Genomic DNA, 17,100 nt, shown 5'->3' with positions numbered 1-17,100 from the left:
CCATGTTTCCTCTCTACTCTGCTCATCATCTGTAGATGTTCCACGATGCTGGATGGATCTCCATCTACCTGCTCCTCTCTTCTCTGTTTATTTATTGGTTGTCCTCTCGGTCTCTCTGAGGAAACACTGCCTGCAGTTCAACCTGAAACTCTCTGAATGTTTTGGTCTCAGCTGGTCCTGGAGAACCAGAACCAGGAGGAGGAATGCTTTATTTTTGGAGATATATTTAACGAGAATAGTGGAATAAACATATCTGATGAAATCTGAGGACTTTAAGCTCAGATCCGGATCATTTTCCTGAACCTTGAATGACGATTGTTGTAAAGTTCACAATCTGATGAGTTTCCTGCTTATAAATGGAGCCGTTTGGGTGAGTTTTAAAGCTCACATCTTTCAAACCCACTTGGAGGTTTTATAGGGATTCAGAAAGTAAAAAAAAGACCCTGATGCTGATGCAGCCTGAGATCCTCTGGAAGATTTCTGCATCCCATTGGCTGACCATCTCTGGTCACCAGGAGAGATTCCTGTTCCTGCCGTCAGGCCCATCACAAGTTTAAGACGGCAGTGAAAGGTCCTAAAGGGTCTTAAAATCAGAGCTGGAACTCACCAGCTTCTGCTGGCAGCAGAGTTTGGGTTAATGTTTCCATCACTGCAGTAAAGAGTGTTATCAGTAATGGAGTCTGCAGGAGATCAATGAGCTTTTCTAAATGTAAGAAACAAAGAATTGATCTGCTCACATCAGCCGGAGCTCTTTCTGAAGTTTCCTTTAGTGCAAAACGTGTGAAAACTTGATTCCCTCTGATCCTTCAGCGTCCAGACTGATGTCACTCTGAGCATTTCTGAGAGTCAGAAGAACCAAGCAGCAGATGGTTTCTGAGTGGAGGCCATCAGCAGGTCATCAACCTTCTTTAACTCTGACTGAGCTTCACATTCTTCTCTCTACTCTTTCTCTGGACAGCTTAATAAACTCTGGTGTTCGACACCAGTAGTCTGTCCCTGTGTAGCCAGATGGTTTCTCCCTCCTGGCCGCTGTGTGGCGCTGTTCCAATTCAATCGCCGCTGTGACAGCGGGGCGGCATCCGGCGCCGTTCTATATACACACAGGTGGGTGGCTTCACCTCAATCTCATGCTTTCCGCTCTGAGCTCTCCTCGTGGAGGTGACTGCAGCCGGGCGTACTGGATCTGGTGTGGTAAATCGGGGCGCACGTAATATCGCTGGTACAGGTAATGGGCTTTTCCATTTAACTTTCTGCAATGTGCGGCGCACGTAGTGACGGCTTTTTTCCCGCTCTGTTGGGTAGCGACGGCTGTGTCGCTGGGAGACAGGTCGCTCCGCTCAGCGTGCCGTGGGTGCGTCCGTGTTGGCGGGGTAAGCTAACGTTGTCCGCCTTGTGTTATCTGGTGTGTTAACTGATCCCTGATCTTGTTGTGTGGTTGCTGCAGCATAACTGCTGTGGTTGTTGGTGGGTCTCCTCCGCCTGCTTGCTGTCACGCTGCGCCACGGATAATCGGGTATGTATCGCTCTAATGGGGCAAGTGATCAATGAAGCGCAGGTGACCAGTCATCTAATGATAATTATGCTTGTTTAATTGTTTACCTTCTATAGGCTGCAGCTAAGCGTGTGGCCTGTCGGACGCCACCGCTTCCCTGGACTGGCTGCTGTTTCAGCTCTTTTTCCTACGGCTGTTTTGGCTCTTTTCTTACGGCTGTTTCGGCTCTTTTTCTACGGCTGTTTCGGCTCTCTGTTCAGCTCTCTTGTCGACTTGTTGTGTTGGCTAGCTCTTTTGTGGCTCTTTGCGTCAGCGTACTAGTTTTATTGCACTGCACTTTCGGCACTAAAGCCTTAGGCTTTGTAGCGCTATTATATTGCCTCATATTGTATATGTGTTTAACTATTGTTCTGTGGTGTGTGTGTGTGTGTGTGTGTGTGTGTGTGTGTGTGTGTGTGTGCGTGCGTGTGCGCGCGCGCGTTTTATGATTATGTGTATCAGTCTGGTCACGAGGCCTCTGTTCAGTTAGCCTTACTAATAATTTGTTTCTTTTGTGCAGGTTCAGCAAGCCTCGGCGGCAGTCCAATCCCTGGTTGTGGTTTCATGAGTCCCCTTTTCGTTGGTGTGTTGTGTCACAGGTGTGGGATTATTTTTGGACCCCTTTTCTCTTTTGATCTTCTGATTTTTGCCTGCCGCCATGGTAAGCCAACCTACCCCTTTAATATTAAAGTTGAGTGCTTCTACTCTCCTATTTTAACCTGGTGGCCTTGACCCTTATCTATAATAATTAATATTGTAATTAAATAAAGATATTATTATTTTTTGGAACAAGTCTCTTGCCCAAGTGATTATGAACCTGTGTGTGCCTTGAGAGTGTTTAAATGATCCTTGGTTGATCCTATTGAACAGAATGTCCCGGGGGTGAAATTCCCCTGGGTGGCGTTGTCGCAACATCCACCTAAATCCTAGCTGCTGCGCATTTTATTCACGCGCTCTGACATGCTTTTTTCCCTTCGCTCCTCACGCCACACCTGCAGAGGCTCCAATAATACTGAAGCAGGGCTTATCGCAGTGGCTGTCTGCTTCTTAAAGCATGACTTAGCAGAAGGAGTGAATTACACCGAGCTGCTCTCTCCATCTCCTGCTTCTGATCAATAATAAATGTTGGTCTGCAGCGGTTCAGCTCTGTGGTGGAGAGAAAAGTATTGGGTTTCCCCAGTGGACAGGAAGAGGAGGACGGACACCATGGAGGAAATGGGTTTCTCCTGACCAGGTTCACCCTGAAGGGCAATGGATCAGTTTATCCCAACTGCAGCTGAGCTTCTGTTCTGCTGCTGCCGTCCAGTCCATGAGATCTCTGAAATGTTTCATCTCAGATTCATCGTTTCGCCTTTGGATGCTTTTAGTTTAGTGACACCGTCAGTGGGCAGAGCTCAGGTGTAAGAAAAAAACAATCAAACTGTGATGACAGCTGAGTTCTTGTTTTCTTCTTCTGCACAACCACTACGGATCAGCAACAATCAGGCTGAGCGATAACGGGAAGGAGATAAAGTAAGAAAACTCTGTTAGAGGCTGTAGACCTCCATTATTAGAGGCTGTAGACTTCCTCTGTTGGAGGCTGTAGACCTCCTTGATTGGAGGCTGTAGATGGACTCTAGGTGTCTGTCCAACCCTCCACATATTAACATCACTGCAGAGTTGCTTCATGGACGGATTTCCATCTGTTGCCAGCTTGGTGACCTGATAATGTGTAGGTATGTAGATGAACATTAGAATGCAGAAAGTAACGTTGGTTTTAACCTGGTCATCTCCATGTTGCTCCAACATTTCAATCACACACATTTTGTAATGTTTTATTCACTAAGTTCAACAATTTAATGTTTATTCTAATTTAGTTTGAAGCTGATCTTTCTTTCTTCTACAAACGTCCACATTAGAGAATCTGTCACCTTTGATTTAAGATTTCTTTGCTGTAGAACATTAACACTGAGCACATTATTTGAAAAGCTCTGCAGAGACGTTTCCTCAGACAGTTCAGAGAAGTCAAAGTAAAAATAAGCTGTTTCCTTCAGCATCACCTCATCTAGACCAGTTAGAGCATAAACAAATAACTGCAGCATCAGCCGACTCCCTGCACCATGACCACAAGAAATACTACTCGTGATGGAGGCTGCAGAGGACAGACAGGCAACATGGTGTAGTTGAACTAACTAACTACCTAACAAACTAACCAATGAGCTACTTAATTAACTAACTAGCTAACAAATTAACTAACTAATGAGCTAACTAATTAACTAACTAACGAGCTAACTACCTAACTAAGTGAAGGCCGTTGGACTCACCGCAGTGCTGGCTGCAGCCTCTTTGGACTCTTCAGTGAGAAACGCCAACATCAGCTCCACCTTCTGCTTCTCCTCCTTACTGATGTAGTCGGTGTCTGTTAGTGGAAACACAAACATACCTGTTCACACCTGTTAGCACCTATTTGCACCTGTTTACACATGTTCACACATATTTACACATGTTCACAAGTGTTCACACCTGTTTACACATGTTCACACGTTCACACATGTTTACGCCTGTTTACATTCAAACACAGTCACTATTTCTGAGCTGCACCTATTTCCATGATGACTGAGTGAACACAAACCTCCAGCCTTCATGAAGAGAACCTCGTACATTAACTGGACCTCAGGTCACAGTGAACTAAGACAGTTGTTGCAGTTAATGAATCTTTATTAAAACTGCATTGAAGGCAAGGCTAGTTTATCTGTATAGAACCCTTCATGTCCAAGAAAATCCAAAGTGCTTTACATAAAACATTCAGAGCATCACAGTGAGGAGCAGATAGTTAAACGATGGCGTGCAGATTTCATGCATAGGATGAAAAAATAAATGTTTTGAACCTGGATATAGAAGTGTCTACATCTGGTGAAAGTTTAATCTCCACTGGCAGTTTGTTCCAGAACATCTAAATGCTGCTTCTCCATGTTTAGTCTGGACTCTGGTCTGGATTAGACCTGATCCTGGATCCAAGAGTCCTGCTGGGTTTGGATTCTCTGAACATGTCACAGATGGATTCTGGGATTTTTAAACCATCAGTCGGGTTTTAAATCTATTCTGTGAATGACTGGAAGACAGTGTAGAGGTTTTAGAAGTGTGTGATGTGTTCAGATCTCTTAGTTAAAACTTCAGCGTCAGTGTTCTGGATGAGCTGAAGCTGAAGTTCTGTTAAAATACCACCACAGTAGTGCAGTCTACAGGAGATCAATGCATGGATGAGGTTATTCTGGTCTTTCTGGGAGGTGAAACGTTTAATTCCAGAGTCCTCCAGTGGCTTAATGGCAGCTACCTTCAGGAACTCAGGAACAGTCTGAGGTCAGCGAGCTGTTAACTATTGGTAGGAGATCACTTTTTACTGAGGTAAAAACCTTTTTAAGAAGTCAGATGTATTACATCCAGAGTGCATATTGTCGATTTCAGATGCCAAACTATTTCTTCTAGGATTTTTAAATCAACCATATTTAACTGTGACGTATCATTAAGATTATTTCTAGGCTTTAAACACAGATTAGTTTTCTGATTTTTCTGTGTGGTGTTTAGGTTTTGTCTAATTGTTTTGATTTTTTCACTAAAAAAGTTGACATTAAAAACAGACGAGGACATGAGGACGGAGGGTTATTTTTGGATTAAACACATGAAAAGGTTGTCAGATGATCTACAAAGTTCTTACAGTTCATCCTGATCCAAATTAATCTCGTTAAGTTTAGAAAAACTTTATTTTCCAATTAAAAAGCAAGATTTCAAAGGTGGAGGGTCAGAAAAAGATCTTCACATTTTTAGGTCCCAAACAAGTTTAAACCCGTGTTCTCTTCAAAGACAACATTTCTACTGAAAAGATGAAATTTATTTAAACTCCACCAATCAGAGGGGGCCGTGAAACCCGACCCTGTAAACCGAGCCAGACTGGTACCAGCAGCAGGAATGATCAGAGCAGAAAGTGATCAGCTGCTGTTCCACGTGCAGACGACATCTTGTGGCTTCAATTCACAGATCCTGTTTCAGCCGAAGCTCCAAATATAATCAACCTGAACAAGTGTGTCACTGCTCTCTGGTTACAGCACAAACATCAGCAGTAGTAGAGCATGTTTCACTTCTGTTCAGAAAACCATTTTACTGCACTGACAATTAGACTTATAAACACCGCGGATCAGTAGAAAACAACCAGAAGCTCCTGATTCAAACCAGACTTCACTGACTTTAATGAACTGTAATACTTTATTAGATTATTTTATAATGAACTGTAATACTTTATTAGATTATTTCATAATGAACTGTAATACTTTATTAGATTAATATGAACTGTAGTACTTTAATATGTTCTAATGAACTGTAATACTCTATCAGATTATTTAATAATGAACTGTAATACTTTATGTTCTAATGAACTGTAATACTTTATTAGATTATTTAATAATGAACTGTAATACTTTATGATATTATCCAGATCTTCTATTGTCCACATTAATAAGCTGAACTTTGCTATTCTGTTTTTAGTGATTCCTTCTTTAGGTTCAGAATCTTCAAGCTGACACTGTGGACCTCAGCAGAGCTTCAGAGCTGACTGGGTCAGATGTTCTATCAGCAGAACATTGCTCCTGATCAAACCACATCCCTGAGGAGGAGCTGAAGGACACAACTGTGGAGGACATCTGAGTCGTTTGAACACCAGCCAACACAGAAGGATAATAAAATAACACTTCAGCAGAAAGTACTGCAGCAAGTAGATTTAATGGAGAAACTTCAGGCTAACATCCCTTTAAATAGATAGATAGATGGATGGATGGATGGATGGATGGATGGATGATAGATAGATAGATAGATAGATAGATAGATAGATAGATAGATAGATAGATAGATAGAGAGATAGATAGAGAGATAGATAGATAGATAGATAGATAGATAGATAGATAGATAGATAGATAGATAGATAGATAGATAGATAGATAGATAGATAGATAGAGAGATAGATAGATAGATAGATAGATAGATGTAGAGACATATAGAGACAGAGAGAAATACAGAGAGAGAGAGAGAGAGAGAGAGAGAGAGAGAGAGTCATCAGTCTAAAGGATTCATATCAGAGCAGGTGGAGATACAGCGGCTCTGATAGAAGATGTTAACTGGAGAAAAGAAAGCTTCTACAAGCAGATAGATAGATGGATAGATAGATAGACTATCAATAGATAGATAGATAGATAGACTATAGATAGATAGATAGACTATGGATAGATTGATAGATAGACTATAGATAGATAGATTATAGATTATAGATAGATAGACTAGATAGATTATAGATAGATAGATAGATAGACTATAAATAGATTATAGATAGATAGACAGACAGACTATGGATAGATAGATAGATAGATAGATAGATTATAGATAGACTATAGATAGATAGATAGACAGATAGATTATAGATAGATGACAATAAATCAATAGATTATAGATAGACTATAGATAGCTAGATTATAGATAGATAGATAGATAGATAGATAGATAGATAGATAGATAGATAGACTATAGATACCTAGATTATAGATAGACTAGATGGATAGATAGACTATAGATAGATACATAGATAGATAGATAGATAGATAGATAAATAGATAGAAAGACTATAGATAGGTACTGAACATCAGTGTTGTTTATTGTCAAAAGTTTGTTTTACAACCATTAAATTTTCAGTAAAAGTCTTGAATTTAAAAGTATCCTCTGACCTTCTGTCACACTGCAAATTTACTATTTTCACCTAAGAGGAGCTAAAAAAGTCAACTGAAGCCACAAGGACCGAAAAGAACAAACTGGAGCTATCTCTAGCTAACAGGAGCCTTTTTTATTCTTTATTTTTCCAGGTAGATCATTTGACAGTTTCTCATTTCCAGTGATGACCTGGCCAGAGGCCCCAACGGGTAGAAAGACAACAAATAAACAATACATACTCAAAAATGACGCATAAGTGTTTAAACAGAGATTAATAAACAACCTAAATTAATGCTACAGGTCAGTGAAAACAGCACGTCAGTGGTCAGCTTCGGTCAGCTGCAGCTTCTGATTAAATACGGAAAGAGATGGAAGAGACGACAGTTTCAGAGGTTTTTGGAGGGAATTCCAATCGATTCCTGCAGCAAATTGAAGGGAATTCCGGCCAAATACAGTGAGAACCTTGGGGATAGACAGCGTTATGATCTCTGGACCTCAGGTGGTGGTTGTTATGGAGGCTGTAGGAGGTTGGAGAGGTACTAAGGTCTTTCCTGATAGGGTCTGGTAGAGGAGGAGAAGACAGTACTGGAGTCTCCTGGAGTAAAGGGAGGACCAACCCACCAGTTAGTAAAGGGAGGACCAACTACCAGTTGGTAAAGGAAGGACCAACCACCAGTTAGTAAAGGGAGGACCAACCACCAGTTAGTAAAGGGAGGACCAACCACCAGTTAGTAAAGGGAGGACCAACCCACCAGTTGGTAAAGGAAGGACCAACCACCAGTTAGTAAAGGGAGGACCAGCCCACCAGTTAGTAAAGGGAGGACCAGCCCACCAGTTAGTAAAGGAAGGACCAACCACCAGTTAGTAAAGGGAGGACCAGCCCACCAGTTAGTAAAGGGAGGACCAACCCACCAGTTAGTAAAGGAAGGACCAACCACCAGTTAGTAAAGGGAGGACCAGCCCACCAGCTAGTAAAGGGAGGACCAACCCACCAGTTAGTAAAGGTCACAATGGAGGGTGGGGAAAGGCTGAGTGATGGAGGACATCCAGCCTGTTAGGGGCCACTTGGGGGCCATTTTATAGATGACATTGCTGTAGTCAAACATGGGGAGGATGGTCATCTTCACAAGAGTGTTTTTGGCAGAGTTTGTAAAGGAGACCTTATTATGGTAAAGGAACCCCAGTCTGGATTTGATTTTAGCCTGTAGAATGTTGATGTGAGGAATTAAAGAGAGTGAAGAGTCCAGCCAGAGGCCAAGGTACTTGTAGGAATTGCCAAACTCCAGATCTGAGCAACAGGTGATCTTTGGGGGGCTGGGGACCCTGTTTGTCTGGTTAAACAGCAGACATTTTGTTTTTTTGGAATTGAGGCAAAGGTCCTGAAAAGACTCCTTGATTGAAGTAGTGAGTTGAAGGGTAGAAGCAGCAGAGTGAAGTGATGGATCAGTGGAGCAAATAACGGTGTCATCAGGGTAGAGGTGTATGCGGGAGGCACCAGTAGCTTTGGCCACATCATTTATGGAGATGGAAAACAAAATTTGGCCCAAGATGGAGCCATGAGGTACACCCGTAGTGACGATCAAAGGTCCTGATATCAAGTTCTCTGATTTTACTCGCTGTATACGATTATTAAGGTAGCTAGCAAACCAGCTAATACAGCCTCAGGACAGGTCGATGCATCTGTAGCTAACAGGAGCACTCTGGAGCTAAGATGAGCTATCTGTAGCTAACAAGAGCTAACAGGAGCTAACATGATAGCAGCATCAGTAACATTAGCATACTGCAGTAGTTCTAATCTACATTTTATGTCCTTTCAATGCGTTTTAATCTGTAGTTTCTGATTTGATTCAATTGTTTAATTCATTTTATTTCCTGTCCAATGTTTTTCCTTTAACTGGTTTTACTTTGGTTCCTGTGTTTTCTTTTAATCCTGTTTTTATCTCGTACTCCTTTAATTCATGTATACTTGTATTTATAATCTGCTTAAATGTGAGGAAGAAGAGCTGGCTCACAGGGAATATTTTCCCCATGATGCCTTTTGATGGATCCAGATACATGAGCTCCCAGCTTCAGAAACGTTTACTCATCCAATCAACTGAGACATGATGCAACGTTTATGCAGTCATCTCATTTATTCTCATTTGATGATGATGAAGTCCCTTCCTCGACTGATGATATGATCTGAATGTGTTCCACGTAGAAGATAAACCTCAGTGTCCTCCTCACTGACTAACCCTAAAGAATATGAAGAATAAAATGAACAAATGTCTTGTGCAGCCTTTCAACCTTATTTTACGACTATTACTGATTGCTTACTGATTGATCACTGATTTCTGTCTGACTGATCACTGATTACTGTCTGATTGATCACTGATTTCTGTCTGACTGATCACTGATTACAGTCTCTGATTACGGATTTCTGTCCGATTGATCACTGATTACAGTCTGATTGATCACTGATTTCTGTCTGATTGATCACTGATTTCTGTCTGATTGATCACTGATTTCTGTCTGACTGATCACTGATTACAGTCTGATTGATCACTGATTTCTGTCTGATTGATCTGGTCTGGTTGGTGTTGAACGGTGAGATGTTACAGGAACATGGAATCCATCAGTCTGAGTAGGAGACAAACAAACTGACGTCTAGAACGGACTGGAACATTTCAAGAACATTTCTAAAACTCTGCAGTGGTTCGATGAGACGAACTGCCATCTGAGGGTTGAATCACACTCTGAGATATGAAGGAAAGTCTGGATATCGAGTTTGCTAAGTGCAGGCTGCAACAGTATGAAGTGTCTTAATCAGATCAGAGCAGAAAATCGGCGGCTGGCACAGATCCAGCTCTGATAATGAACCTGAGAGATCATCATCCTCAGCAGGAAGACCTCCTTCACACTAAGAGAAGGTCGGCCCAACGGATTCGTCTCCAAAGAGACTCTGATTCCATCAGGAACATCCATGAAAAACACAGTAGTGTTTGCGCAGCAGGATGGACGAACAAAACCCTAACTTTACCTGAGAGGCTGCTTCAACGGAGAGATAATAGAACAGTGAACATTTTAAAGTCTGGAACATGCTGAAATGACAGAATACTCTCTTATATTTGAAGTATCCCTGAATTAAAAGTTCAGCTGCAGTCCACTGATTCACCAGTTTAGTTACCTCTTTGTTTACTGTCATGTTTACTGGTCATCAGTTCAGCATGACGTCCTCACAAACATACAGATCCTACAATTGATGCCACATGAGGTAGTCATGGAAACTACTTGCGTTGCTGCGGTGACCAGACCACTTCCTGTGGCAACATCTGAAATTTTAAAGCCACCGGCGTTTCTGTTGCAGCTCCACATGAAACAGCAGAAACCGTTCAGTGGACAGAAAACACACAACAGACCAACACTCTGACACAACATCACACTAACCCATCACCAGGTACAACACCTGAAGCCATCTTCTCTGTTCCAGCTTCAGCTTCATGAAGCTTCTCTGCATCTCAACAATGAGTGGAGCTAAAACCAGTGGGAGGTTGACCAGCAGAACAGAAACCATGACAACAACTGGACACACTCCTGGTCACCTAAAGACCTGAACAACCTGAACATAGTCTGCTGGGTTCACCTGTTCAGGTAACTGTTTGCTGGTTGGTTGGTTGGTGGATCAGAGGCTGAAGGAGGTGTGTGTTTGATAAACTGCAGTGTTCTGCTGCTCTGCTACAGAAAATGAGCATCTCTCCAGCAAAATATACCCTGTAGTTCTATAATCAGCCAAAGGAAATGTTGGAGACTCTCAACCAATCGACTGGTAGCAGGGGAACCAATCAGCATTCATTAATTAACTAATTAATTAATTTTTATTATAATTAATGAACTAAATGTTCATTAATAGGTGGACTAAATGTTCATTAATAGATGGACTAAATGTTCATTAATAGATGGACTAGATGTTCCACAGACCTCAGAGTGACTCTATCTGTCATATCACACAAAGATAATCCAAGAAAACACAAAATGCAGTTTTAAAATTAGGATTTTATTGATTGAAGGAAAAAATACTGTCCTGCTCATCTTCCCCTACGTACGTGAAAAAGTAATTGCCCTTTAGCTACCAATCTACTCATGACCGAATTCATGTGGCAGTTGGATTCAGTTTCTCCATCCAGACCTTCAGATGGTTCCTGCCAGGCTGGTTGGATCTAAACTTCTCTAAATAGAACCTGTCTTCATTAAGAAGCAGCTAAAGGGTCTCAGAAAGCAGCACATGATGCTACGTTCTAAAGAGATTCAAGAACAGATGAGGAACAAAGTCATTTCTCGTAGAGAACATCTACATCTAATCCAGGTGGTCACAGAAGAACCCAGACGAGCATCTGAAGATCTTCATACCTCACTGGCCTCAGTTAAGGTCTGTTTACATGGTTCCACAATGAAGAAGACTCTGGAGGAAATGGATCCATGGAGCGATAAAGATCAAACCTCTACTGACCGGAAAGATCATGAAGGTTCATCTGGTTTTTACAAAAAAATAGCTGGATGATCTCCAAGAATTTAGGACAACATCCTGTGGACTGATGAGTCAAAGGTGGAACTTTTTAGAAGACATGGGTCTGTTCCATCTGGAGTAAAGCTAATACTGCACTCCACAGAAGAACATGGTACCAGCAGTGGAACATGGTGGTGGTACCGAGATGGTTGGAGGACCTGGACCACTTGTCATGAATTCTGTTCTCTATCTGAAGATCCTCCTGGAGAACATCCACCATCAGTTCAGGACCTGAACCACAACACTAATGGACCCAAAGAACACCAGGAAGTCCACCTCTGAGAGGATCAACAAGAACTAAATGAAGGTTCTGGAGCAGCTGAGTCAAAGTCTGGACTTCAATCTAATAGATTCTGGTTGAAGACCTTCAAAGATCAGCTGATGATCTAAAACCATCTACTGTGACTGAATTTAAACTGTTCTACAGAGAAGAGTGGACCAACGTTCCTCCATGGATGTAGAAGATGATCCCAGCTGGAACAAACATCTACCTGCTGCTGCCAAACCAGTCATCAGGTTCAGGGGGGCGATTACTTTTTCACAGGTTAATATGGGTTCTAATAAACCTTCAATAAACCGTCATTTAAAAACTGCATTTATTGTTTGGTGGTTATCTCTGTCCAACATTAAATACAGATAGATATCAGTTTGATGATCTGGAACATTCAGATTACTCTAACCCTAACCTTAGCACTGTCTGTGGTCCATCTGTGTGTCTTTCTAAATGTTTGGTGTCTTTGTAGCTCTGAGCTCTTTAGTTTGGAGCCAACCACCAGCAAACGTTCAGCAAACCAATCAGAGCCGACAGTCTCCATCAGGTTAGACCATAGGGGTGTTCAAGGTCGTCTGTTCCTCCAGAAATAATCGATTCATCCAAGAAGGCTGCCTATTAAAGTTACACCTGAGGTTGATGACAGCAGATCCACTGATCCACCAGAGCACCTGGACATGGACAACACCTGGAGAACACCCGGAGAACACCTGGACAACACCTGGAGAACATCTGGAGAACACCTGAACAACACCTGGACAACACCTGGAGGACATCTGGAGAACACCTGAACAACACCTGGAGAACATCTGGAGAACACCTGGACAACACCTCAAGAACACCTGGAGAACCCGAACCTTCAGCCCTTGTTCTGTTCCATGTGAGGATCTGAGTCTCAGCTCATCTGTAACACATGGAGCTGAAAACAGAAGAGAAAACGCTGCTTCATCAGATTCTTTCAGAGTCCTTCGCATTCTGCAGAATAAATCTCTCAGGCAGCGAATGGAGGCTCCATGAAGTCTGACAGCAGCAGAATGAGGCTGTGATGGATTCCACTGCAGCCCCGAACAAAATGAAAGTGAAGTCCAAATCACATTAGGAACATAACGGGCCACTTTCCAAAGCACACTGAGAACCAAACTCCTGATCTGGAAGCTCTGAGAGACGTTTAGTTGTGAGACTCCAGCAAACCGATTGGACATTTTAAATTCTGCCTAGAAAGTTTTTAACTGACACACGGTTCTCCAAACATCTCCAAATCAAAGGCAGCACCGACCAATCTTTTAATTTAGTGATAACCTGCATTAATCCATTCACACACAGGTATGATTTAAACAGTTTCAGGAAACTCTCCAGGATGAAGACGTTCTGAGACGCTGAAGTGTCGACAGATAAACTCAGTTCTGCTGCTTTAAAAAAACAACAATCGATTCACCAGAAGTTCCTCCATGAGACCAAAGAGTTCAGATCCTGTTTCTGTAGAAGACCTGAGCAGCAGTAGATGTTTCTGGACCATCACTGATCATCAACCTTCATTGAGACCAGAGGAGGGTCTGGGGTTACCATGGTTACCACCCAGAACAAACCAGAGCAGGAGGATCTGCTGCCGTTTCCTCCAGAGTTCTTCTGTAACGTCCTGAGAACATCCAAACAGCTGTACTGTGGTTCCTGTTGCTGCTCCAACCTTCAGATGATCCACAGTTTCTGTCCACAACAATCATCTCCATCCTCCTCCTCTCCACAGCGGTCTCCATGGGACTTCTCTTGGTTCTTCTTCTTCTTCTCCAGCATTAAATTCCAGTTGAAGTTTCTCTGTGTGGACTCTGTTTAGGAGATGAACCTCAGTTGGATCTGAGATGTTTAAGGTGTTTAAAGGAGCTCTGGGATCTGAGCAGCTCCGACTGAAGGAGGTTAAATTTAAAGCAGGTTTTTAATTTTTCCAGAAACAGACTGAATTGTTTGATCACGTCTGTAAATAACCTGGATGATGGACATGAAACCTGCTGCAGTGGAGTGCTGAAGGTTTTCTGTGCTCTTGACTTTATATAATCTTTTTATTGATGAAGGCAGAAACATGTCAGTCTAAAGACAAAGAAGACGAATCTGAAGCCCTTCAGATGAGTGACGTCTGAACAGAATCTGCATGAAGTCTTTACTATGAAGGTGCTGGACTTAAATAAACATCCAGTACAGGAGATTTTCTTCTCTCAGAGTGAGAAGAAAACATCAGAATTCACATTTAGGTTTTAGTTTTGTCTATTAGCATCTGTAGACTGGAATTACAAAACATTGATTTAATTAAGTTTTCCATCATCCAGTTTCATTCCTGTTTATATTCTGCAGGGTTTTTCCTCTGAAGTTTCTTCACGTTTCATTCACAGCCTGATTTATGCAGCATTTTACTGCTAAAAACACGGACTGTCTGCTGACAGCATTTTCAGATTTATGGAGTGATAAAAACAGATATCAAAAATCAGGCAGAATAAAATACTGCATTATAAAAATAATATTTCATAAGCTTTATGCTATAAATCCATTCCTGCAGGTTCCTGCTTTAAGGTGAATCACATCAACATTAAACTGATATAAATCATATTCAGTCCTTCATTGGAGGAGCGTGAAGGCTTGGATGAACTGAGAGGATTAAACAGTTGTTTGGTTCGTCTGTTTCCTCCCCAGATTTATGACTTCTGTCACAGCATCAGTTTTAAAAAAGGACCACAATCAATGCAGCAGGAACACAAGCTGTTTTCGGATTGTCCATCGCCCACCATCCAGTGAATCAGTCACCTTGTAATGCCGTTCCACATCTCGCTGGAAACTTCTTCACTGTAAACTACAAAAGTGTCACGAGGCACCGAATCATAGAGAAGCTGCTCATCGATCCCTCAGAGCAGGAAACAGAGCAGCATTCCTGTCTTTAGCTGAACGCTGCAGAGTTTAGGCTGTTAGGAAGTCCAGACTTCAGTCTGTGAGTGTTTAGTTTACTGCGGTAAACAATGAAGGTTCTATTTTAATCATGTTCACATGTATGAACACAATAAATACTAAAAGTTCTATTTTCATCATGTATGAAGATAAGAAATACTGAAGGTTCTATTTTCATCATGTATGAAGACAATAAAGCTCTTCTATTGTTTCTACTGATTAAACCTGGGATTGGACTCACATGCATGCAGAGAGAAGTGTTTCCGCTCTGACGAGTTCCCGGCTGTAGAGATAGGAGGAGCCACGGACGAACCCAAAGATCCGACAGCTGGACGGGCGGCAATGGCGGCCGAAGAACCAGAGAAACCAGAAGAACCTGATGAACCTGAGGAACCAGATGGCCCTGATGGACCGAAGGAACCAGAGGAGTCTCCTGCCTCCCCCAGAAGGTGCTGGATGGAGTGCAGCTGGAAACAGGGGTCAGACAGCAGGACGGAGGAAGCACGAGAAACCCTGAGGAGGAAGAGGAGAAGTCAGTTTACACCTGGACTGCTTTTACGAATACAACCTCCAATAGAAAACCAGGACGCTGCACCATAATTCCAACCTCCAATAGAAAACCAGGATGCTGAACATGAAATAAATCTCTGAATGTGACATCAGAGCCGGGGAAAAGCAGGAAACACATCTTTTATTACTGATCTGCAACGAATGTTAAAAGTGTCCAATAAAAGGTTTAGAGGAACTGGAATGAACCTTCTGAAAATATTCAATGTTACTGTCCAGAAATAAAAAATTTGTGAACATGACGGAGCTTTATAATCCAACACACAATTAGCTGCAACTGGGTTGAAACTAGAAGAGACAGATTTTCAAAACATCAATAAAAGAAGAAGGAATACGATGACAGAGATGGTAGAGATGACCCTGGTGAAGGATAGAACTTTACATTTCTGACCGGTGAAGGTTAGAACTTTACATTTCTGACCGGTGAAGGTTAGAACTTTACATTTCTGACTGGCAAAGGTTAGAACTTTACATTTCTGATTGGTGAAGGTTAGAACTTTACATTTCTGACCGGTGAAGGTTAGAACTTTACATTTCTGACCGGTGAAGGTTAGAACTTTACATTTCTGACCAGTGAAGGTTAGAACTTTACATTTCTGACCGGTGAAGGTTAGGACTTTACATTTCTGATACGTGAAGGTTAGAACTTTACATTTCTGACCGGTGAAGGGTAGAACTTTACATTTCTGACCGGTGAAGGGTAGAACTTTACATTTCTGACCGGTGAAGGTTAGAACTTTATATTTCTGATTGGTGAAGGTTAGGACTTTACATTTCTGACCGGTGAAGGTTATAACTTTACATTTCTGACCGGTGAAGGTTAGAACTTTACATTTCTGACCGGTGAAGGTTAGAACTTTACATTTCTGACCGGTGAAGGTTAGAACTTTATATTTCTGATTGGTGAAGGGTAGAACTTTACATTTCAGACCAGTGAAGGATAGAACTTTACATTTCTGACTCTCTTCAGGACGGAAGGCGTCTGGTTTTAGAAGAACACTTCCTCCACTTGAACCTGACCAACACATTTCAGAGAGACATTCAGGAGCCGCTCTGTCTGTCTGATGAGTCCATCACTAATAAAAGTACTCTTCTGCTCTTCCTGCGGCGCCAATCAATCCCACCTCGGCATCAATCTTTCATAGTGAGGGTTTCCACCACCGCCCACGGTTTTCTCTGTTCACTCTCACAACAGAAATCCCAGATTAATATTCATTCCGACCACATCACCTCTGGGAGCTGCTGATGCTCTGAACTCATCCTCACTGAAATGAAAATCCATCAGAGACAAGCAGAGGACTCAAAATAAAACCAATCACCCTGACCTGGGATGATTTTCTGCAACGTAAACAGAAACATGCAGGAAACAACTTGGTAAAGAATTAATTATTATGGAATGACTAGTGAAATACATGTGCTCAGAAAATATAAAGGTATTTAAAATGGTAAAACTGAAAAACGGGTTATATTGATAGATGTATTGATAGATGTATTAATAGTTATAATAATAGATGTATTGATAGTTACAGTATT

The 17,100-nt window shown here is 41.8% G+C and overlaps 1 protein-coding gene and 1 long non-coding RNA gene across 13 annotated transcripts in view; one reads left to right on the top strand and one right to left on the bottom strand.

Annotated features, from left to right (window-relative positions):
* LOC111580519 (E3 ubiquitin-protein ligase RNF123) overlaps window positions 1–17,100 on the bottom strand; it is a 130,236-nt gene that overhangs the window by 14,936 nt on the left and 98,200 nt on the right. For 7 of the 12 annotated variants that reach the window (XM_055010835.1, XM_055010834.1, XM_055010836.1 and 4 more), the window contains 3 exons: window positions 15,242–15,513; window positions 3,835–3,929; window positions 2,184–3,232 (listed from right to left, as the gene is read on the bottom strand). In XM_055010835.1, coding sequence (XP_054866810.1) covers window positions 2,996–3,232; window positions 3,835–3,929; window positions 15,242–15,513 — 604 coding nt within the window. In that variant the 3' untranslated portion in view covers window positions 2,184–2,995. Of the gene's footprint in view, window positions 1–2,183; window positions 3,233–3,834; window positions 3,930–15,241; window positions 15,514–17,100 lie in introns of those variants that run through there. The other 5 variants (XR_008601740.1, XM_055010837.1, XM_035956363.2 and 2 more) reach the window with 2 other exon arrangements.
* Window positions 1,111–9,588, top strand: LOC118471486 (uncharacterized). The gene is made up of 5 exons (XR_008601744.1): window positions 1,111–1,225; window positions 1,303–1,370; window positions 1,445–1,513; window positions 2,052–2,192; window positions 6,050–9,588. It is a non-coding gene; the product is annotated as an uncharacterized LOC118471486 (long non-coding RNA).

The sequence above is a fragment of the Amphiprion ocellaris genome, chromosome 5, assembly GCF_022539595.1.
Source record: "Amphiprion ocellaris isolate individual 3 ecotype Okinawa chromosome 5, ASM2253959v1, whole genome shotgun sequence".
NCBI lineage: Eukaryota > Metazoa > Chordata > Actinopteri > Pomacentridae > Amphiprion > Amphiprion ocellaris.
The sequence above is the reverse complement of the archived record's forward strand: the minus strand, read 5'-3'. Positions and strand labels throughout refer to the sequence as shown.